Source organism: Astatotilapia calliptera, chromosome 2 (genome assembly GCF_900246225.1).
Source record: "Astatotilapia calliptera chromosome 2, fAstCal1.2, whole genome shotgun sequence".
In the NCBI taxonomy this organism is placed as follows: domain Eukaryota; kingdom Metazoa; phylum Chordata; class Actinopteri; order Cichliformes; family Cichlidae; genus Astatotilapia; species Astatotilapia calliptera.
This window is the reverse complement of record NC_039303.1, coordinates 32,639,561-32,666,881: the sequence shown is the minus strand read 5'-3', so window position 1 is coordinate 32,666,881 and position 27,321 is coordinate 32,639,561. Positions and strand designations below refer to the sequence as shown.

Genomic DNA, 27,321 nt, shown 5'->3' with positions numbered 1-27,321 from the left:
ATCTATGCATCTCATCTGATGGTGGTGGGCATTGTAGGACTTATAATACTCTAGTGCTTTTTCAGTTCTTTATTTATAAAGTGTCTGTTAAAATGATGGTGGTTGACTTTTTTTGTTTGTTTCTTTATGTTTTATCATTATTTCCTGAAGTGGCTGTTACATTTTCGAACTCAAGCTGTATTTGTCAACGGCGCAAGGTTTAGCCTGCTATAAAGAAGAGTGATGATTTGTTGTTCTTATTGTGCAATGCTTTATCAAAGCGTGACATGGAGAGTGGATGTGCATAATAGTGGATTCTTTGTGGGTTTTGCACACAGGCTTCAAAAAAAGATACCAAGGGAAAGATATCATTGAAAAGCTGCCAAAAGGAAGCTGTTAGAAGATGTATGTGATCTGAAGATATGTGCAAATCATTATTATCATAGTTTCTGTACAGTCTCACCCTTAATGGTCTGCACAAGGCTTCTTCTTTATGTAATTAGGGAAATTTTATAAGGCCTGATGAGCAAAAGGCAAATTTTAGAAATTTCTTTCCATGTATTTTAATAATGTATTAATTTTATGATCCAATTTAAGGTTTTATGATACACTTTCTTTGAAGGTCAGAGCTGAGAAATGGACTGTACGCTTCCTTTGTTAATCTCTGCTACACTTTTTTTTTTTTTTTTGAAAAAGAAAACATTTATTTTTCTGCAGCCACTAAATGGATGCTTATATATTTGGAATCAAATAAGACATTCATGGAAAATAGTCTGTGATACAGTTTTATTTAGGAAGATTGAGCACACATTGGATATACCTGCAGCTTGGACAGATCACCATATTTGTATATATAAATATGTTTTGCCACAAAAAGGATTTATAGACTGTTAGTCTTTGTAAAATAGTTTCCAACATGTTGCATCAGTGTGCTGTTTATGCCAGAGTGTGTTCCTGTGTGCTGTCAGGGTGTGCTGACACTGCTTGTGCAGCAGTTCTGGGATTAACTCTGCCAGGATTATCAGATTGTTTCAGAGCTGCCAGAACAGACACGATGACAGCTTCATATAGGGCACCGCACACACATATGCACGCAAACACGCACACTTAATCCAACTCTCCTTGCTGGACTCAGATAACCCATTGTCATATTCAAACGTGCCTCTGTTTTAGGACATGTACAAAAGGAAGCCGACACTACAAAGCAGTTAAAAACTTCTACTTTTAATATATAATTCATGTGCATTGCCAGTTTAACAGGTTCCTAAGCATTTCATTGCAGATTAGTACAAACTACAGCCGTGGGAGTAATGTTACAGTGCACATGGGATGAACTTGTGAATCTGAGCCAAAAAATTGTTAAATATGTTTTCGTGTTTAAGCTAAACCTGTTTAAACTGACTTTTCTAGACACAACAAGATGTACTACACATCTCCTGAACAGATTCGTAGACGGTGACACATACATGATGTCCTGCACAGAGGAGATGTTTGTTTGGTGTCTGTGCAGGGCTTGATGAGATTCCCTGTGTGTTGCCCTGTTTTGGCCATGTGCGAGGGAGCTGCAGATGCTGCTTTTGGTGGTACATAAATCAAGCCTAATGTGTCAAAACCCAAATGGTGCCCTACTTGCCACCACCCAACTCACACAACCAAAACAAAAAAAAGCACTGACACATCCTCCCCCCTCCCATCTCTTCTCCCTGAGCTTGTGTTTTTAAAAACATTTCTCCCTTTAGCTGGCAGGGGAGGGAGTAGGGGAGGCTGCCTTCTCCGTGGTGTTATCAGCTGGCTTCTCTGCGTCTTCAGCCCCGGGGGATCCTTCGGCGGCCGAGGGGTCAACCTGTGCAAACTTCAAGATGTCGAGGACATTCGCTTTAACATCCTCAAAGGTCTCCTTCACACCCTTCTCCAGGAGATAACCCACACTTTCACCCTCGGGGTCCTCTAGAGCTGTGGCTCCCTCCACAGCTGTCTGCAAGTACCTCAGGCTCACCAGCACTGACATCTGCAGAGAAAGAAGCAATAAAGATACTGTGAAATCAGGGTGTAAAATCTGTGCTCGCAGACAGTTTTTATCACAAAACGAGATGGTCAAAGGGTTTCGTAAGCTCACAAAAAAAAAACAAATAGAGGCATCAACTTTAATAAATCACGTAATTTTAAAGCTGCTGGGTGATCACACTCTGAAGGACTTTTATTCTGTACAGCTGAAAAGCTTGTGTGGATGTATTCTGACAGCTTGTACTGTGTTATATATGTGAGAGACAGTTATACACATTTTTTCTGATTTTGAATTCACTGTGGAAGTATTATCAGCATTATAAATTTTTTTTTTCTTTAGGATTGTAACCATAAACATGATTTCACTCAAAATATTTACACTTATTTTGGAGCGATGATGTTCATAAACCATATTGGGAGGGAATTATTATCTCAGAAGGCGTGTTATGTTTATATTTTCTTTTTTTAAAACTGGAGAAATCATGAGGGGTTTTTTTTTACTTCCAACCTTCATATTGGGTTTTGCAATCTGAAGCTTATTCAAAATCAAATCACTATAAAAGTTAAAAGTTCAATTAAATCTATCTGATCATTTTCATATAGTCTCTTAGACAAATTTTGTCCAGTTTTTTTCCCAAAAGTGTGAGATCCAGTTTTGACTGAAAATTTGCTGCAGACTTCAGGACAACAATGTAGTGGTGATGCAGGAGTACAAAATATTTTTAGTATTATCTCATGCTCCCTCTATCATTTTTTTTTTGTCTGCTGTTCAGATTCAGAACAGGTTTTGTTAAAGTAATATCTTAATACCTTGACATGCCAAAGTGGACTAGAAAAACCACGCCACTGGTCTGTTGCGGTTTAGACTGTGTGATTGGCTGGTTGGAGCGTATAACAGTGCTGTGTTGAACATATGAGAAAAGCTTCCTGTTACAGGCTTAGTTTGGCTATTTAAACATGTGCTGTCAATGCTGGCATTTTGCAAAGGAATGAAAGTGAATGTTTGATTAAAAGTTGGAAATCAATGTAAACCAGTGAGCTTTTCCCTTCTGTCGGTTGTCATGGCAGTGTGTGCGTCACTAGACAGTCATCATTTAAAATTCTGTTTTTTGCTTCTTCTTTCTTTGTGTGTCTGTGTGTGTGAGTGTACAGAATAATTTCAGCGCTCCTTTCTGAACTCAAAGAAGAATTATAGAATAGCATGACAATAATAGCATAAAACAGCTGTTTGGGTTTTCTTTTTATTATTCACCTGTATTAGGATGACTGACAGCACACCAGGGCCAGTTGAATTCATCATCTCCATGTAGTAGTCGGTCAGAGCCTGCCTACAGCCACGGCTGTACAGGTTGAGCTCTTCTGCTTGGTAGTCGTAGCTGTAGTGAGCGCTGTTATCTGTCAGGTGGTACTGCAGGCAGGGGCGTGGGGAGGCCGGGTTACAGCAGCTGAACGGAACGCCATCCAGCAGGTAACGGCCATCCACGTTACTCCTGATACGACTGTAAACAGATGAAGGAGAGAAAGCGTGAAAACCACGAAGAGTGACAGATTAAAAAACAGAGTCTAGTGAGACAAGAGCAAGAGGAAGAGAAGTGAGGAGATAAAGTCATCTTAAAACCAGTTAAAGGCCGACTTTTAGCTCAGAGCAGCCCCTCTATACAAGTGTCATCATGTCACAACCTCTCTGTTTGTTCATTCCTTTTCACTTCCCTATCTTTGACCAACCTTTCTCTGCTTGCTGTACCACCAACCTTTTCATCGATGCCTATCATTCTCTTCAAAAGTAAAGGCCAGATCTATTTTTAATATAGTCTTCCTCTACCCTTAATATCATTTCTCTCCCTCTCTTTCTCTCTCTGACATATTGTTTGACCTTTCTGGATGTGAAATCTGCTTATCTCTCACTCATGTAGACCTCTATTTTCTTTGCTTCTCTTCGCTGTATACCCCTCATCATTTTTTCTCTTTCTTTCTGTGGATCATCATTCACTCACTCCTTGACGTCCTTGGAGGTGAAGTCCAGATATCTATTGCTGACCCACTGAACCTCAAACCAGTCCTTGAAGTTGTTGTTTCCACAGCAGCGGAACTCCATCTGCAGACGATCAATGGTCTCCTTTTGAAAACAGCGGCCGGGCACGTCTGTGTCCTTGTAGAAGCGGATCCCATTCCTCAGTCCCACCTGACATTGAAGAGAGAAAAGTGTAGGAAGGAGAAGGTGTTATCTTTAAAAGTCGTTGGCGTTTCAGAGCAGTTTGAGCTGGTTTTAAAAATAATGTTTGATTGTTGGTCAAATTGCTCTCCCATTTTGGCTTTGTCTACAGCAACTTATAGGGAAGCAGGCGTTTCCTAATGTTTTGCTTGACACTGGAGGTAAACTACTTATACCCTCCTTTTAATCTTTACCCAGCCCAGTGAACCCACCTTCAGGGACTCTTCCAGGCGTCCCTGCAGGGCATAGCTGAGCACCACCACAGCAAGAAGGAGACAACAGAGTAACATGGCTACAGCAAACCAGGCCATCAGGAGCAACTTCCAACGGGGGAAGCGGCTCGCATCCAGGGAGTCCTGACACACACGAGTGGCAACCCAGTTGGTGCCAATGGAGACCAGGCCCACCATCATCAGGATGTTGGGTACCATGTGGATCTCTGTGTTGTCCATCACCTCAAGAGAAGAAGAGCAAAGTCAAAGATAAAAGTTGGCACAACACTGGCAGTCAGCTGCAGGTCTCTTTGTCATTTCCTCCTCTCAATTTAGAAGGCAATAATCCTCTGTTCAATTATCCTTATCTAGTCTAAAATGACCTTGGCAGCCAAAAGATTCAATTAGCTGCAAAGTCTACATGGAAATATGATGATAAATTTAATCCATTGCTCGTGTTACTGCAGAAGTCAATTATGGACTGAGTTTATTATTGGCTGAGTTTGCAAAAGCCTGCCAGCCACAAAGCACCTTTGTCCAATTGTTGTTTTAAAATTACCATTAAAAAATACCTTACATTTACAGTCTGGTGGCTAACGTGATCCTGTAAAATCTGTCCAGCCAGCTTGGCTTTAGAACAAATAATCTCTCTAAATGAAATTGCAAAGAAATATTTTAAGCTCCATCTAGAATACTCAGTTTTCCCACTGAGTGCAGTAGAGGGCAAAACAGAGTACACAAATGAGGTATTTGTCTACAGATGATAAAGGAGGATTATGCTCTAATGAATCATTTGTTAGAGCCTTAGCTTCCTGATTCCATTTCATCGGTTGGAGAGCAAATATGTCTTCTGTTTTTTCCCAGCCATTCACCACCACCTTGGGAAAAATGATTACCTAAGATTAGTTAAGAGCACTTCTCACTTTAGATCAATAAATATGTGAAGGTCTCCTCTCATTGCAGCTTTCCTGTGAATATCAGTTCACTAAGTCTGTCTAATTGATCACTGATCCATTAAGACAAATGGCTACAGTGCTTAAACAAAATGCACAATCCACACACACACACACACACACACACACACACACACACACACACACACACACACACACACACACACATGATTTTCATGGGAAAAGTGCTGACATTACAAAGACGTTTTTCAGCCAACTCCACCTACATGACTTAACATGCATGAATGTGCATGTTTACACTTGCGTGTGGTGTGTTTGTATTTGTCGATTAAACGCTGAAGCTAAGTTTAAAAAAAAGTGACACAGCAGGCTCAGTAAACAACACTTAGCAAAGGCAGATGCCTGAGCATACAATCCTATATTTGTTCAACCTTTAATACATTCATGCACTAGACGTTAGCTCCACCTGGCCTTCTAGCTTGCATTGCTTCATGTGTGTGTTTGCATTCATGCAAGCATCGCTTTCTGTACCTCTGCCCTACGAAGCAGCTCTGTCTTAAGGTAAACACCAAGACAAAAGATGAAGGCCCCACTCATCACTGCCAGCCAGGACATCAGCCACAGGCCCTGGGCCAGACGAACTCGCCTCTGCTGGGTGAACGTAATTTTCAGCAGCATGGCTCACTATTATGCACAGGCCACCACAGAGAAAAGAGAAAAAAGAAAGAGAGGGGGAGCTGGATGGAGCAGAGCAAGTCTATTCTGGTCAAAACTGATGCTATCCAGAGGTGGCCAGCTGCATTTATGGAGACAAACCCATGGAGCTCAAAATACGGTGGACTCAGTGTTGTTGGATTGGTCAGTGGTCAGTCCAGGCCTGGTCGTTTGATTAGTTATTAGTGCGTTGAGCTCATCTAAGTTGTTCCAGGTGGAGGGGATAAGCAGGTATATCCCTGAGATGGTAGAGGACAAAGTCGACCTTAGAAGATAATCCAAAAACTTTCACTGGGTTGACGAAATGTCTCAAAAAGTTGTTTTTTCTTAAATAATCCAAATCCGTGCGGATGAGAAATGTGAGAAAAGTGGTTATTATTAAAGTATGGTGGAAAAATGATAATCCTTTTCACAAATATTACAGATGTTTCCCTCAAGCAAGTGGTCACAACGCCGCAGTCCCCCCTCCAAGCTGAAATCAGTGATTTCTTCCCCTTGATGCGATGTTGTCTTTTGATGGCGCCCCTCCGGGTCTGTGCATATGCGGCGCCCCCCTAAACCGCGGTACCCATGGTTGGAGGACACAGACAACTGGCCAAAGTCGAGAGTTTGGAACCATAATCCTCACAGTAGAGTCCCTGGGATCCTATTAGAGCCCAGGAACCAATGGGAAAGCAGGCCAGTGTCTGATCAGCAAACTTATCTGATGGACTCATAGTATGGGAGGGTCTATTGAACTATTATGACAGGTGAATTTACCTGAAGCCCATCAACACAGGCTTGTAGGTCTGAGGAAATAAACACAGGAAATATGTATTACTGTTTACCTAAGAGCAAGAATACGGTGGGGTCCAGCAGTATGGAACAAAATCCAATTTACTGTCAGCATCACTCAGAGTTTTCACTCTATTACTGAGCCAAGATATTTTATGCAGTTAGAGAAGAAAAAATCTAAGACATTTGGAATAGGCCCACACATATGAGGCTATACTTGAAATACAACTGGAACAAATGGTATAGTTTATCTTTTACAATGCTCTCAGTTTATGCACTAAAACCATTATTCTCATTAATTGTAACCTTAAATTTTGCATTTCCATTTAAACTGTTTGTGTGAAGTTAAATATAAGAAACCTGCAGCCATTAATGATTTTACATTACAGTGACAAAGCAACCCACGGTATAGTGTTATTTTTAAAAAAACACTATACTGTGGGTTGCACTAAAATGCATGTAATGATCAGACGTAAGGCAGATTAGATATCTATTGATTAATGGACTGACTGAAATAAAGAGAATAGGGTTCCCAAAAGGATCCTCTATTCTTTTTTGAGGTAGGTTAGGTTAGCTGCTTCATGTGCAGTGAAAGTAAGACCAGAGTTATGTTTGCAGGGGATTATGAATATAGTGCAATAGGGAGGGAGGTGGGACTGGATCAATAGGATTAAACTGCTATTATAAGTATTTATGACAACCTGAATCAGAGCTATAGTTAGGCTGAGGCTGGTGTCACATTATCAGCTCTTAAAGCACTAATAATTTTCTACAGCCCAATCAATATTAACGTTTGCAGCTATATTTCTGAATAGTGAGACAGATTGAAAGCCATTTAAAACTTACAAGCAAACCTGTTTAGCTTTCTAGCAACAAAGATTTTAATGTAGCTCAGATATGTCAGCAGCATACATGTAGCACTTTTCTTCAATTCAATTCAATTCAGTTCAGTTCAGTTCAATTCAATTTTATTTATACAGCACCAAATCACAACAACAGTTGCCTCAAGGTGCTTTACATTGTAAGGTATCTCTACAATAATACATACAGAAAAAACAAAACAAAATCATATCACCCCCTATGAGTAAGCACTTTGGCGACAGTGGGAAGGAAAAACTGCCTTTTAACAGGAAGAAAGCTCCAGCAGAACCAGGCTCAGGGAGGGGCGGGGCCATCTGCTGCGACCGGTTGGGGTGAGAGAAGGAAAACAGGATAAAGACGTGTTGTGGAAGAGAGGCAAGTATGATTCAATGCAGAGAGGTCTATTAACACATGAAGAAGAAATATTAAATATATCATGGGAACCCACCAGAAGCCTACACCTATTGCAGCATAACTAAGGGAGGATTCAGGGTCGCCTGATCCAGTCCTAACTATATGCTTTAGCAAAGAGGAAAGTTTTAAGCTTAATCTTAAAAGTAGAGACGGTGTTCATCTCCTGAATCGAAACAGGAAGCTGGTTCCATAGAAGAGGAGCCTGAAAGCTGAAGGCTCTGCCTCCCAGCCAGCAGTGCAAGAGCGAGGTGCTCAAATGGGGTGATATGGTACTATAAGGTCATTAGAATATGATGGGGCCTGATTATTTAAGACTTTGTATGTGAGGATTTTGAATTCAATTCTGGATTTAACAGGGAGCCAATGAAGAGAAACCAGTATAGGAGAAATATGCTTTCTATTTCTAGTCCCTGTCAGTACTCTTGCTGCTGCATTTGGGATTAACTGAAGGCTTCTCTAACTGAGCACTCAAAGTGCTTTTTAGTACAAGCCTCATTCACCCATTGAAGCACACACATTCAGATGCATTTCTGTTCCTTAAACTCTGATTTCAATGAATGCAACACGGAGTTCATTATCTTGCCCAAGGTCACTTTGACATGCAGGCTGGAGAAGCCGGGGATTAAAACACAACCTTCCAACTGTTTTTTGGGTTTTTTTGCTTGTTTGTTTGTTTGTTTGTTTGTTTGTTTTTTGCCATATAAAAACATGCCATATATTATTTGAATTTGACAACAAGAAAGTGAGGAAGAAATCATCAATAATGAACAAATGTTTGTAATCTGATATACTGCATCAACAAAACTATCTTTATTGGTAGAATAGATACAAATACACAAAGAAGAAGTATTTTAATGACAAAAAGTAGAGAGAGATTTAGATTAAAACAACATTAATACCAGAAGAATGCTAAGCACAGAATTAAAGGAACACATCGATTCCAGGTGTACACATGCTGTTAAGCTTATCAACACCATCACAATAGCTGTCTTTGTATTTTAACTGTACACATTTGTCAGTTACATCAGCTTGAAAGGATTTTCCCGTGTCAACAATTCAATTCAATCCAATTTTATTCATATAGTGCCAAAGCACAACAACAGTTGCCTCAAGGCACTTTGCATTGTAAGGTAAAGACCTTGCAATAGTACAAAGAAAACATTTCTGAATCATAATATTTGACTTTCTTTTTATGATTTAAAGACCTTTACACTGAATCTCTGGATATTTACACAAACCAATCAATGCACAGTAAACTCAAAATAGTATTTTTCATTGTACACTTATTAATTTTAAGAGGTTTTCACATGAGGGCTATTTAGACTGTTTGAAAAATCCAAAGCAGTCCCTGAAGAGTTATTTTTACACAAATATATAGCAGAAACACGAACAACTGAGTCTGGTTGAATTATTATGAACAAATGTAGATTAAAACAGTCTCCAGTGACACTGATGGTACAATAACCTGCTGCTTTAAGAAAGAGATGCCTTGACTCGAGACTTAAGCGGGTTCCAAAAGGGCATTAGCTTCCTTAATCATGTTGTTTTCTCGATGTCACTCAAAGTCATTCACTGAATATAGTTTCATTGTTGACTCAGCAGAAGGCCTTGAGGTATCCGGCTTTTAAATTCCCAGTCTTTCACTGTTTTTTAAATTTGTTAAAAATGATCGCATTTGATCCCATCAGTGTCAATAATCTATTATCAGAGACAATTAAACACTTCTGTAGTCTGTATAAAGTGGGCAGCATGGTGACGAGGTGGTTAGCGAGAAGGTTCGACGTGCAATTAGTGGGGTTAGGTGAACTGGTGATTCTAAACTGGCCCTAGTTGTCTCTCTGTGTCAGTGCTACGTCAGACTGGTGACCTATCTGCTAGGAAAGGCTCCAGCTACCCCCATGACCTTTTGCCTGCACTATCAATTTGGAAGAAAACTAAAAGGTAAAAGAAAATAGACAGTAAATTAATACTACAGAACTTATACATAAAGCATATTTTTAATAAAATAAATGGTTATTTTGTTATTTTACTGCCATTTTTCTCCGTTTTTTATGTAGCTGTGGCTCTTTCTTTCTTTTTATGTATGAAAATCTTCTGACTATTATGCAAAGGCCTCCTTTGTTGCCCACAGATAGCCTAAAATAACATAATGTTCAAGTTTTCTTAACCACAGCATTTTCAAAATACAGTATTTCCATCTGACAGATATTCATGAGACACATGAATAAATGCACATTTCGAAGCATTAAGATGAGCGTCCACTGTGCCTGTGGCATTTTCACTCTGTTACTTCTGCCCTACACTTCTGCCCACTCTGTTGCTCCTTCCTTTCACCAGCCTCCTTGTGTAACTGCAGGTGCTGCATGAAATCATCCAGGATCTGCTGGGCTGACACAGAGTTCACATCATCAGTGTCCTGCTCCAAAAGAGTTACCTTTAACTCTTCCTTCCCGGCCCAGTTATCACTAGCTACATGGCCCTGCCTGAGGTCTGGAAGGGTGTCAGCATGATTAGTGGCCAAAGAGGACTGCTGTTGGCTTTGGGGGTAGATAGGCTGTGGCCTGGCAGCATAACTGGCAGCCATTTTCTTATAGATAGCAGTGCTGATCTCAGCCACAGAGAAAGGCAGGCTGTGGCTCGGCTCATGCTGACCCGAGAGGCCGCACTCATTTCCTGTTGCTGTTACACTCTGTTTAAAGGGTGTGAAAGCTGTGACCCTCTGTGGACCTGCCTCTGGTTTAGTCAGCCAATCATGTGCTGCTTTGTCTGCTTTAGGAGGGTGTGGCTGGCCATCTGTTTGCTGAGAGGTGGCAGAATGGCTGTTTGCAGCAGAGGTTGTGAGAAACTTCTGTACAGCCTCAGCGGAATCAAAATGCTTCTCCAGTAGTTCCTTTATCAAGCATGGCACCTAAATTTAAGAAAAAATATGTATAAGTAAACATTACTCTTTACATTTCAAGATTTGAATGCATCTGCTTTCAAATCTAATTCTGTTGCTTTAGTAACTTTGAAATATTTGCTTCATAAACAGCATCACCTGAGTGCTTCATCATAGTCTCTGGCGCAACATAGCATCTTTCATTGGTTGCTATGCGTTATTTAGCATATTTCAAGGAACATTTAGCTGATTATGCATGTGCAAGTTGATGGACAGCTATGCTTCAGTACTTTGTTTGCACTGACTGGAGATCCAGATGAGTAATGTCTCCTAATATGCTACAAAACACTACAGGGAAACACACAAATATTATAGATAACATGTTGTGCTGCCACTCTAAAAATACATTTATTAGTGTACAGTGGCATACACATGGCACTTTGCGTGTTTACAGTATATAAATCACACTCAGTATCATGAGTTCCTCAAATAGACGACAAACTATAATGTCAGTTGTACTTTTGCCTGAGTTGAAAAATTAGTTTTGATATTTAACTCTCTAAAGTTGAAGATCTCTTACATTTTATGTTATTTCTGGTTATAATGAAATGATAAACATTCAGTATGTCCATAGGTTTGTCTGTAGGCATTTCGCATGAATCTCAGGGCCCGAGGCCTACTGAGTAGAGAGAAGTGTGCACTGATGTCCACTAGATGTCAGTGTGCTTACATTAATGTTCTCCAGGGCTGCAATGGTCCTGTGGGCGTCTTCCAGCTCTGAGCTCAGGTTGGACACACGATTAAGCAAGTACTTCCTTTCACTGCTCAAGCTCTCGGACTGCAAATGCAAAAAATAAGGGATAACATGCATGAAAGTCAAACGATGCGTTTCATTTTATAGATTATTATAGATTTTTTTATAAATCTCCAGTTTTCTCACCGCTATGTGCAGGTGCTCCCCCAGCAAGTTATTGGCCTGCTTGGTCCCAGTATGTGTTTGCAGAAGGCTTCAAAACAAGAAGGAAAATATGTCATTCATCTATTTTCTGCACTAATAGAATTAATCCAAAATCCTTAAATTTTATTTTTAACACAGTGCATAAAGGCCCATTGTTAAACGTATTGCCTGCACCACTGCAATCTTTGAGTCAAGTCAATGGCAGCTGTTTGTCAAGACAAATATCAACAACAAACTCTCCTAATAAACTTACAACAACTGACGCACAACTCGTGTGCAGCGTGAGGCGACCATTCACTCCAGCTGCAGCAGTCTGCTGAAGAATGTTTGGTATGTGCCTGACTGCCAGCAGCAGTTGTTTGGTTATAAATATGGGCCTAACAGAATCTGGGTGAGTGTGAAGACGCAGTTTATATGTCACTGAATTTCCACCCACGCAAGGAGGAGATCTGTGGCCTATGCTGTTCATCCAGAATGTTCCACTGATCAATAAATCTATAGGAAGTATTAAGTAAAGCCAGAGATTGAGTTCATTCAATAGTGGCTCTGGAATCAATATGTGTGCACACGCCCTCTTGTAGAGGCAAGCTCAGTATTTATTTATGGACATGAGTCAGAGAGTTTAAGCAATGCACAGCCATCATGTGTGTTTTGAATTCTGTTTAGCCTAACCTTTTGTATTTCTCCTTGACATGACTGAGCTCGTCTCTGGTCCTCTGCAGCTCTGCCTCCAAGCTCTCAATGCAAACCACTGTCTGCAGCAAGTTCTGGTGGAGATCGGCATTCTCCTCCTGCAGTGCCCTGAACACAGAGGAAGGATTAGAAATAGAGGGTCAGCATATGTTAATAATGAAGGTTATTTTGACTTTCAAAATTTAGGATTTAAGGAGGATTTAAAGTCCAGAATTTGCTGAGTGAATTATTTGGGATGTGTCAATTGTGCTTTTTAAATGAAATGTCAAAGATTTTAACATTATTAAGGTAAAAATAAATAAATAATCATCAACACAACGGTGACAGGTATTACTGCTGATATGACAATTAGGGTTTAGTTTTAAAAGTAGTTCTAAAAGGTATTCACAAAGGTTGTTAAATGTTGGTTTCCCTGGCACATAAACATACTATTGACGACATATAGTTATGTAAAAAGGTTTCATAATGACACTTCATCCTGTTTTAACAGGAATGTGTGTGTGTGTGTGGGGGGGGGGGGGGGGGGGGGGGAGCCCATTAGTGTGATCAATAAGCACTGATCCATAACCGGATAAAGAGAGACAACCGAACGAGCCAGAGAGAAAGGTGTGGAGATCTGCAGTCAAACATGACATGTGCAGAGAGAGATTATATAAATACAGACACTTACTGAAGATGGTCAGCCTCACACAGCACATCCTAAAAAAGGAATAGAACAAGTTTAAGGAGGAGGTGGCTGAGATCAGGCTGTAGATTCTCTGTAGACACAGGTATTTTTGTTTTGTACTGCAGAGTGTGTTAGTTTTTCCTTATTGTAATCTTTGTTGAATTCATAATTAAGTTTAAAATCCTTCTCCTCAAATACAAAATCTTGAATAATCAGGTCCTGTCAAATCTTAAAGACCTCATAGTACCCTATTATCCTGAGAGAGCTTACTTGTAGGTCCTAAAGTTTTCATAAGTAGAATGGGAGCAAGGCCTTCAGCTATCAGTCCCTTCTATTATAGAACTAGCTTTCAGATCAGGTGATCCTGAACCCTCACTTAGTTATGCTGCTATAGGGTTATGTTCCTGAGGGCTTCCCATAATGCATTGAGCATTTCTTCTTCACGCATTTCTTTTCACTCTCAGTATTGTTTATACACTGCTTCTGCATTTAATCATTAGCAATTATTAAAACTCTCTCCTATAGTTTACTTTTTGTCCTGGATCTCTCTGCTCGCTTCTTTTCCCCTAAACCCCAACCACTCACAGCAGAGGCTGTCCCTCCCTGAGCCTAGCTCTTCCAGAGGTTTCTTCCCGTTAAAATTGTGCTTTTTGTTTGTCACCATCACCAAGTGCTTGCTCAAAAAGGGCTGTGTGATTAATGAGGTTTCTTTGTAATATTGCAGGCTCTTTGCCTTACATTATAAAGCAGGTGACTTGAGGTGAGGTGACTGTTGTTGTGAATTGGAGCTACATATTAAAACTGCACTAAATTGAGCAATATGAGTGGTATTTCTCAGGGACAGGGTCCAAGATGTTTACAACATTTCATTGATAAAATACATGAATGCAAATATTTGACATACAGTTACATAAACATGCCAGTCTCAACAAACATATGAACTGGTACTACAGGGCAGTTTTCTACTCTAACCCTCATTCCCCAACCGCTCGTAGCAGATGGCTGCCCTTCCCTGAATCTGGTTCTGCTGGAAGTTCCTTGTTGTTACAGGGGAGTTTTTCCTTCCCACTGCCACCAAGTGTTTGTTCATATCTGATTGTGGGGGTTTTCTCTCCATTAATGTAGGGTTTTTACCTTACAATATAAAGCATTGTGAGGCAACTATTGCTGTGATTTTCTGCTATGTAAATAAAACTGAATTAAAATTATATTGACTGCATTCCTCATTTAATCTTTTTAATGCTCAAATGCTTTGATATAAATTCAAACTCTAGTGAATACATGAGGTGCAAATCATAGACACTTTGACATGCAGTTTGGAAGAGCTGGGGATCAGACCAACAACGTTCAAATTAGTAGACAACCTGCTGTACCTCCTGAGCCACAGCCACCCTTTTGTATGCAATAGTGCATCCTCGGGCACCTATAGACTATAGGTGCATTTTGTATATTTTCACTTTATTTTAATTGGTTTTGTATGTTGTATCAATTCAAATTGTTATTTCAAGGTTCAAGGTTCAAGGTTCTTTATTTGTCACATGCATAGTTATACAAGTATAACACACAGTGAAATGTAGCCTGACACGCTCCTCGACATGTGCAAAAATTGGGGGGGGGGGGTGTAGAGGAAGAACATTATATATATATATATATATATATATATATATATATATATATATATATATATATATATATATATATATATATATATATATATATATATATAGTATATACACTGGGTGAATGTGCAGTAGTAGCAGTTGATTATTTTTAGAGTGTTTTTAGTTAGTTAGATATAATAATGTTTTTTGTAGCAGACTCCTTAGTCTGTAAAATATGCAGTGTGATTCAAACATTTCTTGTTTTGTAATCCAACACATTCAATGTAAAATGAAACTTGAAGGTGTGGAACAGCTTTCAGCTTCAGTTTCCAAATATGAAAACTCCCCAAGCACCTTGTCGGAAAACCAGAACTTCACCCGCATTGTTTCATTTGAATTCCAATTGGCTGGATGAGGTCACATCACTTTCCAAAAACAACATAATTTCTATAACTATTCTTTACTATTTATATTCATAGGTGCTGGAGCCCGGCACGGGCTATATACCCGGGTTGGGTCACCATTTCATTACTGAGGACAGCTCAATAATAAACTATTGAGCTGTGGTAGACCTGTGCCAGAAACATAATCGATTTGTTCTGTGAGGCTAAACCAGGATGTTCCCCTTTGTACACGTACGTATATGTGGATTCAATAAAACAAATAAACCAAATGAGACCAGAATCTATACTGTTACAGCATGGAAAAAGGCAAAATTATGCAAGGCTCTGTGTGTGTGTCTGTGTGTGTCTATTAAGAACGACTGGATTCTACCTTCTGTATTACTCACACATTTTCCCATGAGGGAACTATGCAGATTTGTCTTTGTGATTGTATGTAGTTACGTCCCTTCAGGTCACAGAGCAAACAAAGAATCGAAACTGATATATCAAGGAGTGTCAAATGAATTTTCCCCTAAAAGCACTCAACGTCATTTGCTGCAATGCTGGAGAATGACTCAGCTTGCAATGCGCAGTGCTTGACACCATCCCACACGCCCTGTGACTCAGCAGCAGTGCCTCATTCTGCAACATTCTGTTCTTTTAATACAGATATCATTGATTTGATGCAGTGTAATGTGCGTCACACTTTGTTCTTCAGCAGCCCATCAAAAAAGACATGATTAATAATAAAAAAGAAAATAATTTTAGTATTATATATTTATATAATGCTAAATAGAAAGGTGCTGGCTTTCTAACTAGAGCTTTGGCTCATTAGGACCCTTATATCTTATCATTTGATTCACAAATCCATCCACTGAAGACCACTGGCTTCTCCATCACATTGTTCATGATGGATCTTACTAGTTATACTAGTTAACTTTAACTTCAAAATGAAAACACATACACATAGCAATGGTATTAGCAGGGTATAATATTTTTAAGGTGGTGAATAACAGCTCATGATTGATTTGACTCTCTCTAAACTAATTTGTTTGTTGTCATTTTAGTGTATCAGCTTAAAGTGGACTTACCCTGTGCTGCTGAGAGTGCCCAGCATGTTGTGGCTGATGTCGACCACTCTGATCTGAGCTGTGGCTGGTAGCTGTGGAGGCTGTGTCCCTGGCCCTGGATGAATCTGATTTTGTGGATGAAGACTCAGATCCGACCCCTGCCTCTGCACCTTGGGCTGAAGTTGGAGGCGAGTTGCTCGGTTCTTGGTGACCAGAGTCTAGATAGGACTGTTGGTGGAAGTGCTGGTTATGTGGATGCTGGCTATGCTGCTGTTTTTGGTGGTGGTGGTGGTGGTGGTGGAGTTGTTTGGACTGACTGGTTTCAGGGCTGGTGCTAGTTTCATCGGTGAGGTGAGGGCCACCTCTGCCAAATCTGTCTCCTGATGTAGGCCTCCTGTCCTTACGGTTGCTTCCGTGCTGTGGGCTTTGGCTGGCAGAGTGCGGGTGGTGACGAGGCGGTGGGCTACCGTGGTGGTTCCTCATGGCACATGAAATCAGTTTGTCAGGATTGGAGCAGTCTGAGTGTTTTCGAGAACTACTAAAAGGTGCTTTCTCCTGTCTGCTGGCCAGTTTGGGATGCTGACCCGTCTTCTCCTCTGGGGCTTTTCTGGTTTTTTTTGGTGGGAGCTGAGGCTTAACTGGGTTAGATGTGGGGGCTGAGGCAGATGTTTTTGCAGGAGTTTTATTATTATTAACACCCAAGCTGGTGAGATACGATGGACTTATAACGCTCTTTGTAATCTCATCTAGAAATGCAGAGAACTGTAATTTCTCCTGCAGAAAATTGGCCCTGGCTTGCTCTGTATTAGCTTGAGTAATTTCTTTACCCTTCTGCCCAGGACGTTGTTCTTTAGCAACTCTTGGGGACAACACCTCCATTGATTTAGTCTTACGAATGTCAGTATCAGTCTCCTTCTTCTTGAGGATCCCTTTGCTGGGTAGCTGGTTTGAAGATACTGCTCTCTTGGGGGCACCGGAGACCCCTAAAAGAATGTTTTCCTCACTGAAAGCCAGACATCGGTTCAAACTAGCTGACTTATACAAAGGCCCATAGTTATTTTGCTTAGATTGTTCTCTTCCACCACTATCATTACTCTGAAAAAAGGCTTCATCGCTTCGACTGTGACCTCTGTCAAGAGCAGAAAAGCCAGTGTTCCCTCTTTGCTGTGAGCTTTCATGAAGCAGCTTGCCTTTTTTGCTGTGTTTGACGGTAGCGAAGACAATGGGCTCACTGCATTCATCTTCCCGGAAACCTATGCGCACATCTGGGATATTGGAGCAGGACAGAGAATGCTGTGGGCGCTCAGCATGGGAAAGAGTGAAAGGATCATTTGCGCTTGACTCTGTGTACCAGGAGGAAGAGGATGAGGATGAGAGGGAAGAAGAGGAAGCCCTTGAGAGAGTTACAGGGGTGTCATGGTCGTAAATGATCTCATCCTCTTCACTGTGGTGAAACTGACGGCGATAGTGAGCATCGTGGCGAGGGCTTTCATGGAGATAGTGACTGTGCTGATGGTGGCGAGGCTGTCCTCGGCTGTCATCTGTGTTCCTGTCAGTGTCATCAAACTTTGAGTACCTTCAAAACAGGGAAATTGTGTAAACTGACCATGTAAAAAGGGACTGTGCTTAGTATATTTTGTCTAAGGCTGCAGATGTTCGAGCTCAATAAACTTGCAGATTTAATCTTGCAAATAAATTTAGACTAAAACACAATTAGATATGTGTGGAAAAAGCCATCCTACCTGTGTGACTGAGTGTCTTGGCTATGGTGAAGGTGATGGTGGCGATGATGGTGGATTTTCCGTGGCTTGAGCTCATCCAGCTCAGCTGGGCTCTGAACAGGTTTAAAATACTTCTCCATGACCTCTCGCTTTCCTGGTGGTAGTCTGTCGATGGGGTCCTGGTTGGGATGACTGCACTGGTGGCGCTGAGGGTGATCCGTGTTGGTACTCTGCTCTTTTTCCTCTGTAAAGCTACAACTTATCTCTCGATGTCAGTTACAAAGAACAATCTTACTGATGAATGCAATCATTCTGAAGATGAAAAATTACCAAAGCATGCAAATTAATTTCTAATCTAGCTAAAAAGAAGTTCAGTCCTTAAAAGTCTCTTTAGTAATTATATCTTCTGTTAAAGGACTTGCATGACTATGTTTGTCTTCCTCAGGGTCTGGCTGCAGACTAATGGAATCATGGCTTGTGTGCAGGACTGTATGAATTCCTAGGTGGTGTTTTGACTTTGCATCACTTCTGATGTGCTAACAGCTGGGTGCTCATTGAACAAACTGAAAGAGCATGACCTTTGTCCTCATTCACAGACAAATGAATCAAACCCTGTGGAACACAATCTATAACTGGGCTCATTTAAACCGCCAGTTTTTGTTCTTTTTTCTGCTTTTTTGCAGAATGGGATTTGTCCATATGTTTGTTCTGCCCTGTGGGCCAATTTCAGGCATCTATCCTATTACAAAGTACCAATATTTATTATTACTTTGTTTTCACTATCATTCTTTTTATAAATATACAAAAAGCACATCTAAGGGTTAGATATCTAAGCTACTGAACTGCACAATGCTACCTCATTGATTTTAAGAGGTTTCCTGCAACCTTTCCACTGACTCCTTTGTAATTACATTCTCTAGGGATGAGCGGTATTGCAGGAAGTAGTGAGCAATTAGAAATTGTATCACACTATTTTTTATTGTGGCAGGCATCCACTTTAATTACTGTTGGTAATTTGGTTTGCTGTGTGTGACTGATGGGTTTTTCATCATCAGCTGCATTCCCCTTTATGTTCCTGTTCTTTATACAAAAGCTTGTTATTTGATTTTGTACAAACTCTGTTTCATCAAGATCAATATTGTGATCTAAAATGACACTGTTAGTTGAGGACTGACGTCTGCTCATTATAAAAATTTCACAGCTCATCCTCTAACACCCATATAACCTCCATTTCCACTGGCTTTCTGTTTATTTCCACAGTTTATTCTTCTGGGAGGGTCAGTCAAGTTAATCACATCAAGGTCCCGATCACCCTTTGGAAAAGCTTTGTTTTTCTTGATTATCACTTGAATGATAATGCAGGGGTTTTCAAATCGCTGCATTGCATTGACTGCACCCTTTGTAGCAACTCTGAAAGAGATCAATTCATTCGGATTCGGGAGGGGGCCTGAAAGTAGCCAGAGGACAGCTCCCCACTCTGGATTGTTGCTGATCAGTGGCTTGCCATCATAATAAACATAGCTGCTTAAGGGAAGTTGCCCAGACTTGATATAGCATTGATATAGTCAATGCTAAAAAGCAGTCCTGTTAATGTAAACACGTGTGAGGAATATGGTGATCCCATTGTTATCCGAGGTACGTGACTAACTGCACGCACCCTCTGCTGGTAAACATCGGGAACTACTGCTTGGATCTAGTAATTTTCCACCTTTCCTCCAGCAACACATTTTAAGGCTATGGTTGTTTCTAGACGTTTCTGGATTTATCGCGTACACTTTTCAGCCTATAATAACATTAATGTCTGAATTAAAAATCAAGTTTAACATCGTACAAACTGTGACGTGGAAATTCATGAACTGTGAAAGCACACTATACATTTGATTAAAAAAAAAGACTGTAAACACCATCAGCTTTTTACAGTAGCTTCTAAATCTTACACAAAAAGAAAACCTTTATTGTACATTGGACATCGAAGTTAAAGGAGATGAGCTAGCTGTTTTCTTTTGTTATTCAATAAAAAAAAACAGCATGTCACTGCAGTAAAAAGCAAGTAGATCCGACAACTCCGCTACGTTCTAGTTTGATCCGGTTTGCGGGGCCTTGTTACAGCTAAAAAAAATATTAGTCCGCGCACCATTTCCCGTGACGTCAGCTGTTGTGACCGTTAGTTTTTAGTAGGATTATTAAAAAGGTTAATTTTTTTGTTACAGTATACCTCGCTGTTTTGTCACTCGTGTGTTGGCAAATGGTGAAATTAAGTTTAAATTAACCAGAAACACCCAAACAACGTGTTATTTGCAACGATTATTAGAAGGCTTCTAAGAATAGAAATCTGAATTATTTGTGCCTCATTACCGAATTCAACAGTACTGCGTTTATTCACGGACACTGGTTCGTGTGTTATTTTCAATCTAAAGCTAAAATAAACAAATACATGGGTTTGTTTTTGTTTAAAAAAGGGGACTACTTAAGCGGATGAGTACCACATTTTCTTGTAGCCGTATCACTATAACAATATAAATAGCGCTGGTGACGCTGTTGCAACTTACACCGCGCTGATGCTTTTCCGTCTTGTGGTTGGGCGTTGCAGGTTGACCGTATCTTGTTTTTTCCTTTTTTGATCTTTTTAAGTTCGGGTTTTATTTTCGAAGCTGTATAGCCTTGCTCTATCTAGTCTAATGTTTGCGACAAGTTTAATTTTAGCGTCTTGAGCATTATTGATCATTATTTTAATGCAAGTACTTTAAATCTCTAGATGTAACGTGTTTTCGGTTTGTTAAACGCTTTTTAGTACTGCTTTATTGCAAATGATTAAGATTGTAGAAGATAAACACAAATTCTACTTAGTCAGATCAAAGGCCTGATTCTTGTTTTTTTGCCGAGGGCTGTTGAGCTAACGCTAGGCTTAGCCAGCCAAATGTATAAATTTGTGCTAGCATTGTCAGTTATTCCGCAACAGTTATTTTTTTTTTAGCTGTCATGTTTAGCGTTTGTCTAGCGGTTATCTTGCTTTTTAAAAATATATTCCAAGTAACCATTTTTGGTCATACTAACAGCAGTTGGCTCGAGATGGGAGCTGTAACGTAGAAACGTGTAAACGTCGTCTATTGGCTAATTCAATTAACGTCATGACGTAAGTAGACGGCAGTGGAAAAGGGAGTGGTCAGACTGACGGCCATTATCAGCCTTCACGTAGTGCTTTTCGAGAAGGTGTAGAAAGCTTTTAGCAACAAAATGGCAGAGGAACATTTTTCATACTTTTGAAATTAATAAGGCAGTGAAGTTAAGTGCCTAATTAGGTTCCTAAAGAGTACTGACTTTGCAATGTGGTCTCTAAGATTAGATCACAATGTAACTACAGTTGACGGAGTCTGTTAAATATTCGAAAATTCGTTTTTATTCCGAAGAAAGAAAATAAGGATGTCTTGTCGTGATCAGACGCAGATTATGAGAAGTGCTAGTAATTGTATTTAAAACGGAGGGTTTATGTAAGCTCGGAGGTGCTATCGAACTACGATAGACTAGACCAGCCTGTGTTTATTTAAAAAAAAAAAAAAGCATCAGGAACAGATTAAGTAACAACAGCGTCAAAGAAGCAATGAAGACGTTTTTATTTTTGTTTGATAGCTGTTACTTGGATGAGGTCCTTACCTCTGTCTTTTCACTCTTATCCCATTGATCGGGGAAGCATTTTGCAATGCGAAGTTTTTTATTTAATTTTTTTTAATCGACATTTTCGCTCAGTTTCCATCAGTCATTAGACTTGAAGTTTCAAGCTATCAATTCTGCATTCAAAGAAAGAAGATAGCATAAGTCAAGTAATGCTGAAGAATGGAAGCTTATCTTAGAGCTCTAGTAGTAGCTCAAGCAATATCAAGTTCAGATTTATGGACCTTGAGAAGAAATTAAAAAAAAAAAAAAAAAAGGTTCATCACTTAGGGAAGACAGAAGACTTTTTTTTGGGGGGGGAGATGGACTGAGTTATCACGGGGAGGAATGGACTTAGTTATTAGATGAAGATCGAAGGACGGCTTGGAGCGAGGTCGCGGGACACGGGGAGGACCACAGAGGAGCCAGCCAGGCAGGACAGGACCAGAGGGCGTGGGAGGACCAGTGTGGAGCCAGGCAGGACAGGACCAGAGGGGCGTGGAGGGGAGGAGCAGAGGGGGCCAAGAGAGCAGGAAGCATCAGGAGCTGTCGGCCAGTGTGTACGCCAGAGGGAGCCAGAAACGCAGGGCAGTGTAGAAGCGCAGTGACCAGCCCCGATGCCGATCCAGTGCTGAGAGGGTGGGACAAGGGCGTGCAGACTTCTAGCGTCACAAGTTTAAAGCGGGGCTTTGGTTTGTATACTGGGTAGAGGTATTTCTGTAACACTCAGTATTTGGTTTTTGTACTTTCCAGAAACATCTGTTGTCGAACAACTTCTCGCACAGCTCTCTCTTCCTCTTTTCAGGCAAGCCGTGTAAAGTGTTTTGTACCGTGGTCACCCCTCCTGTTGTGCGCTGAAATGTGTGGTGGTGTCTGCTGTGATGAATGCCTTGGTAGTGTGCTGACGAGGAGCGTCTTAATGGACTTCTCTACCCCCCTGCGATCACAAGTAGTTTCCACAAGCGGAGGGAGAGGCAGTCCTTTTGTTGTTCGATAGGTCTTCCCCCAGAGAAGTTTTCTGCATTGGAGTGTGAAAGTGGATGGTCTCCCATACGGCCAATTGTGTATTCGGCAACTCTTCGGTACTTCAGCTGCGCCTCTTTGGTACAGATCAGCTACATCTACCTCTTAAACCCAAGCTGTGAGTTAATGCATGGAATGTACATGTGGGTGTAACTATCCTGTACATTAACTCATCATTACATTTCATAAGTATACAGTAATGACTTCACTCAAAAGGGAATTTGCATTGAAATGGTAGTTGATCCTGGTGGGTAAATATTTTTGGCTTAAGGGGAGGGGTGGGATGGGGGGGTTGTTAAAACTTGTTTGGAGTCTTTCTTTTTACAGGCCTGGCCCCCTAACGCGATCATCGACAGAATCCCCCCCCCCCCTTTCTAGCTGCTTGGTACAAGTTGAGCTCATCCTATATACAGTAGTGATATGGATCGAGATCATGCGCATCCACTGTGCTTAAACGAGATATAGAAAGGTATTTGGTGTTCACTGACTCAATTAGTTTTCCTCTCACTTTTATTTGGAATATGTTGTAAATGGGCTTCCATGAATTTATTTTTTTGGGAGGGGTGGGTTGTGGGGCGTTAATCCGTCTCTTCCTAGACTTCACAGCTCCACATTGCCCAGTGCACATGGCTTGAATAGGAAACATCCAGGCGCAAGCAACAAGATTCAACTGGACACTTAACAACGCAAGATAGCAACCTCAAAAGTAGTCTTCTGATGTAGTGAAGCTCCTTTCCCCCAGGGAGAGTGCGGTAATACTTCTCCTTACTAGAAGTCATTGTAATTCTGTACAGGCTTTACGTTGCTTTGTGGGTTGGGAGGGGGCTGTGTATTTTTTTTGACTCTTACAGATTAACTTTTAAGGCCCATCCTTCAAAAAGCTACGTCCAAGTCCATGCCTACAGTTAAGGAAGGAGTCCCTCATACTCAGGCCTGTGGTATTTTAAATGTTTCTTATGGCAAATGGCTTCAATCTTTTGTGAATTGTATTTGTAGTCTTAAAGTTGGGCTTGTTAAAGCAGTTGCTGTAATCCCAGTAGTGTCTTGTAGTTTTCTACAATGTTACTTTAATGCCAGTGTTGTAGTTTTCTACCATATTGTATTAGGGCAGGGGTGTTGTGGGGAGAGGCTTTTCTTTGCATTTTTTCAGTGTGCTGTGTCCTGTGTGCTTTCAATACCCAAGACCATCAGGAACTCCTAACTCATTGTATGTACAAGTTTCCTTGCGCATCGAGCATCACGTAAGGTGGCTAAATGTGATCATTTACTTTAACATTCATTATTTGGCTAATTGCCTTCATTGCAATTCCTTTGCAATTAGTTACTTTGCTTTGTATCGCCAATACAATGAGTGAACTATCTGTAAAGGATTTTCTTACTGCATAATAAATGCATAGCTTGTTGTGATTGAATACAGTTTTGGTATGCATTTGTTCTTTTTGGGGGGGCTTGTGTGGGGGAGCTTTTCTTGTGCTTTTTCAGGTATGACTAAAGCTTGGAGCTTTGTAGAGCACGGATGTGACCTGGGCTCGAATGACTTCTATTTCAAAGTGGAAAGTGAAGGCAGATAAGTTGAATCCATCAAATATTGATGTCGAAAAACAGAAAATTCTCAGCCCTATAGGGGTCACTTATCTTGACTGGACTTGCGTGTCCTCATTCTTGAAATGAAAGCAACTTGCTATACTTGACAGTAGAAATAGCACTCCTGTGCTTTCTTAACAAGTCACTTGTGATAACGGGAAGATTTGATGGACCTTCATTGATTCTGACATTATCTGCAGTAAAGCATTTGGGTAAGGATAACAATAGTCAGTTCTACGATACTGTGGGGAGGGGTATAGGGGTGTTTCTTTTCTGCCTCTTTGCTCTTACAGAACAATCCAAAGGAAGAAAGCAGTGTACCTAGGAGAACACAAGAATCACGCTGCGCTTTGAACTCCACCAACATGCAGTTTGAACAAAAGGAGTCAGGTTTTTGATGTTTACATATATTAGAGCATTTAGCCCTCAGCTGCTTGCCCTTGTGCAACTGTGCAAGTGGCAGGTTGGTCACCTTAGCAATCGCGCAACTGTGCGAAGTTTCAAAATTTAAGCAGCTGAGGAAAGCTGCGCATGGTGCGGCTTAATTTGGTCTGAAATGCAGCGCAAATGTGCTGCCTTAGTTTCTATTGTGTTGTGGTTGGGCGTATCCCTACACTTCTCTTCACAGAACTCACAGTGCAAGACTGGTTCAAGCACGAGTCAAGTCCTAACCCGGAGCATGTAGTAAGCTGTTGGCTTTACTTGTCAAAACTTCTGCAATGTTGTAGTTGACAAAATGACATCTTGGAACTGGCTTTATGTTAACCTCAAATCATCAGTAACAATGCTTTACTAGCTTATTCCTCTTTGGCCTTGGGGCCCTATTGCTTTGCATCTTACAACCATAAGATGAGTAGAACCCAAATCTTTTGAGTATTGTGTGGTGGGTGTGTTGTGTAGATCACTCTTTGTTTCAGATCATTCTCGTCTGTCCACTCCGATCTCGCCTGCCTCTGAATGCAAAGCCATCTGTGGAAGCTGTCAGCGATATGAGTGTGGCCCCTGAATGAAGTACCAATCCCCTGTGCGCTTGAGCTTAAATCTGAACCCCTGACGTCCTTCGCAGAAGCCCCCGCTCTCTGTGTTTGTGTGCCTTTTTCTTTCCCTTTGGTTTCTCAGGTCAAATTACCCCAAATTCTTAATTTTTCATCTGGGATGGCCTAACCTGTGATGGAACACTGAGAATCCAGTCACATTAAGATCAAGAGCTGCAAGCTTGTTTTCGCTAATACTGCATCACTTCAGTCTCGTGGGTGCTAAGTTAAGTAATTTCGGTTCCCTTGATTTTTCTTTAACATACCATGGCTTTAATGTGTAACTCAACATGTTGCATGCACATCAGCTATGCATAACATTTTATTTGTAAAACAATGTTCATAAAGTCGTTGTCAAACATTGCAGTAGTATTATGGTTAGGAGGGTCTGGGGGGGGGGCAAACACTCTTCTTTCTCCCTTTTTCAGATTTCTCATTCAGCTTAACTTGCTACTGAACCAGAGAACTTAAAGGTCTGCAGGGAGTCATTGGATCACTTGGTACTGCCAGCCTCTAGGGTTCATTTAATACATTGAAGAGCTGAGCATCAGAGGAAGAATAGCTGTGGTAAATGCTGCATCAGCTGTGGTAAACTACAACAATGTTGATAAATTCAATCTCCCATCATATTGGATGAGTCTTGGTACAAGTGTGGGGTTTGGGTGGGGGGGGGGGGCTTAAATTGTCTGTCTTTTTTCCCATTGCAGCCATAAAATTGGCAAGAAAGCCTTCACTGTCAGTTGACCCGCGACTCGTGCTGAATTGCAGAGGGGAAAATCGCTTTGACAAGGGATTCTGGTATCGTGGTTTTATTATGGCTAAACGGATTTCGTGGAATAATACACCAATACAGTGTCGCTGTGGGGAATTTTGGGGATTGGGGAAACCAGACGTCTCTCTGTTCTAGTTTCAGCCTCGTGACCAAGAGAATCCCCGTGGTGACAGCATAATTAGCATCCAGGTGTCGGGTTTTCTTTTCCTGGAAGAACATTTGTTCTTCCAAATGTTCTTCCAGGTTTTGCTTTTGCCCTAACTAGCAAAAACAAAAAGCAAAAGACTCCGGTGATGGCACTCCTGACTCTGTCGGGACGGGGTTCAATTCCCTGCGGTGTCTTGCTTTTTTAAAATAAGCTTTGTGGGGCTGAAAGTATATTTAATAACACTTCAACTTTAAAATGGCTTCCATAAAAGGACAATGTCTGGGTGGGGAAAATATTTGTATGGAAATGATCAATAAAACTTTAAAACAATGTCTCTGTTTTTGTCTCTGTTCTATCGATAATTACATCAATATTCTGTAAATGACTTGATGAGGTGGGCATAATGCATAAAGATTACTTCACATTGTATTCCGGCTGTCCTGTGATGATTAGCAACAGCTTTATAAACCTCATTTTGCAGTCTGTGTCCTGGACACGACCCTTCTTGAGGTCCATGTCACATGATAACAAATGGAAGAGGTGAGGTCAGGAAAGAAGACCTGAGGGGAGCAGGCATCCAACAAAAGTCATCCTTGCTCTGGATCCTCTTTAGTACAACAGCATAAAACAGTCCAGCTATTGCTGTATGTTTTGATCTCAGCTCTTCTATGAGATAACTATGCAGAGTATCATGAACAATAACAGCTAGCTCTGAAGTAGCATTTTGCTATACATGTATGTTATTTTTGGGGGAGGATGGGAGGGGGGGTTGTGGTGTTTTGTTTTTTTAATGACACTGAAGAGCAGGATGTCTGATCAAGCTTAAAAGAACATGAATAAGGAAAACTTATTTGTAGACTTCAGCTATATGTTTTGTTGTGGGAAGTGTCACAACCTCATCAGGCAAATGGCAATAAAGGAAAGCGATGTCAAACCTTAAACAGTTTATTTAATTAGTTGGATATGTGGGAATGTGTCATACAATGCGCAAACAAAGAAGTTCATATTGTATTCTTGGGTATTGTATTACTTGTGGCCTGTGACAAAACCAGTAGAT

General features: G+C 40.7%; 2 protein-coding genes across 2 annotated transcripts; both read right to left on the bottom strand.

Annotated features, from left to right (window-relative positions):
• Nucleotides 1–748: 748 nt before the first annotated feature.
• On the bottom strand, nt 749–6,657 carry rom1b (retinal outer segment membrane protein 1b). The gene is made up of 5 exons (XM_026143594.1): nt 5,853–6,657; nt 4,408–4,650; nt 3,978–4,165; nt 3,236–3,482; nt 749–1,987 (listed from the first exon to the last, which is right to left on the bottom strand). The coding sequence occupies exons 1-5, from the start codon at nt 5,997–5,999 to the stop codon at nt 1,715–1,717; spliced, it is 1,098 nt and encodes a 365-aa protein (XP_025999379.1). The 5' UTR covers nt 6,000–6,657; the 3' UTR covers nt 749–1,714.
• Nucleotides 6,658–10,117: 3,460 nt separating this feature from the next.
• On the bottom strand, nt 10,118–19,969 carry LOC113007141 (uncharacterized). The gene is made up of 7 exons (XM_026143585.1): nt 18,077–19,969; nt 16,356–17,910; nt 13,284–13,312; nt 12,593–12,721; nt 11,903–11,969; nt 11,693–11,800; nt 10,118–10,992 (listed from the first exon to the last, which is right to left on the bottom strand). The coding sequence occupies exons 1-7, from the start codon at nt 18,193–18,195 to the stop codon at nt 10,363–10,365; spliced, it is 2,637 nt and encodes an 878-aa protein (XP_025999370.1). The 5' UTR covers nt 18,196–19,969; the 3' UTR covers nt 10,118–10,362.
• Nucleotides 19,970–27,321: the final 7,352 nt, after the last annotated feature.

What these genes read in the sequence shown, in the direction of transcription:
- LOC113007141 (XM_026143585.1), bottom strand. Translation starts at nt 18,195, where the DNA reads ATGGAGAAGTATTTTAAACCTGTTCAGAGCCCAGCTGAGCTGGATGAG. An exon ending in CAAGACACTCAGTCACACAG is followed by an intron (nt 17,911 to 18,076) that starts GTAGGATGGCTT and finishes CCTGTTTTGAAG; the next exon opens with GTACTCAAAGTTTGATGACA. An exon ending in CAGCCCTGGAGAACATTAAT is followed by an intron (nt 10,993 to 11,692) that starts GTAAGCACACTG and finishes TCTTAAATTTAG; the next exon opens with GTGCCATGCTTGATAAAGGA.
- rom1b (XM_026143594.1), bottom strand. Translation starts at nt 5,999, where the DNA reads ATGCTGCTGAAAATTACGTTCACCCAGCAGAGGCGAGTTCGTCTGGCC. An exon ending in GCCTGGAAGAGTCCCTGAAG is followed by an intron (nt 4,166 to 4,407) that starts GTGGGTTCACTG and finishes CTTCAATGTCAG; the next exon opens with GTGGGACTGAGGAATGGGAT. An exon ending in TGTCAGTCATCCTAATACAG is followed by an intron (nt 1,988 to 3,235) that starts GTGAATAATAAA and finishes CTTTCTCTGCAG; the next exon opens with ATGTCAGTGCTGGTGAGCCT.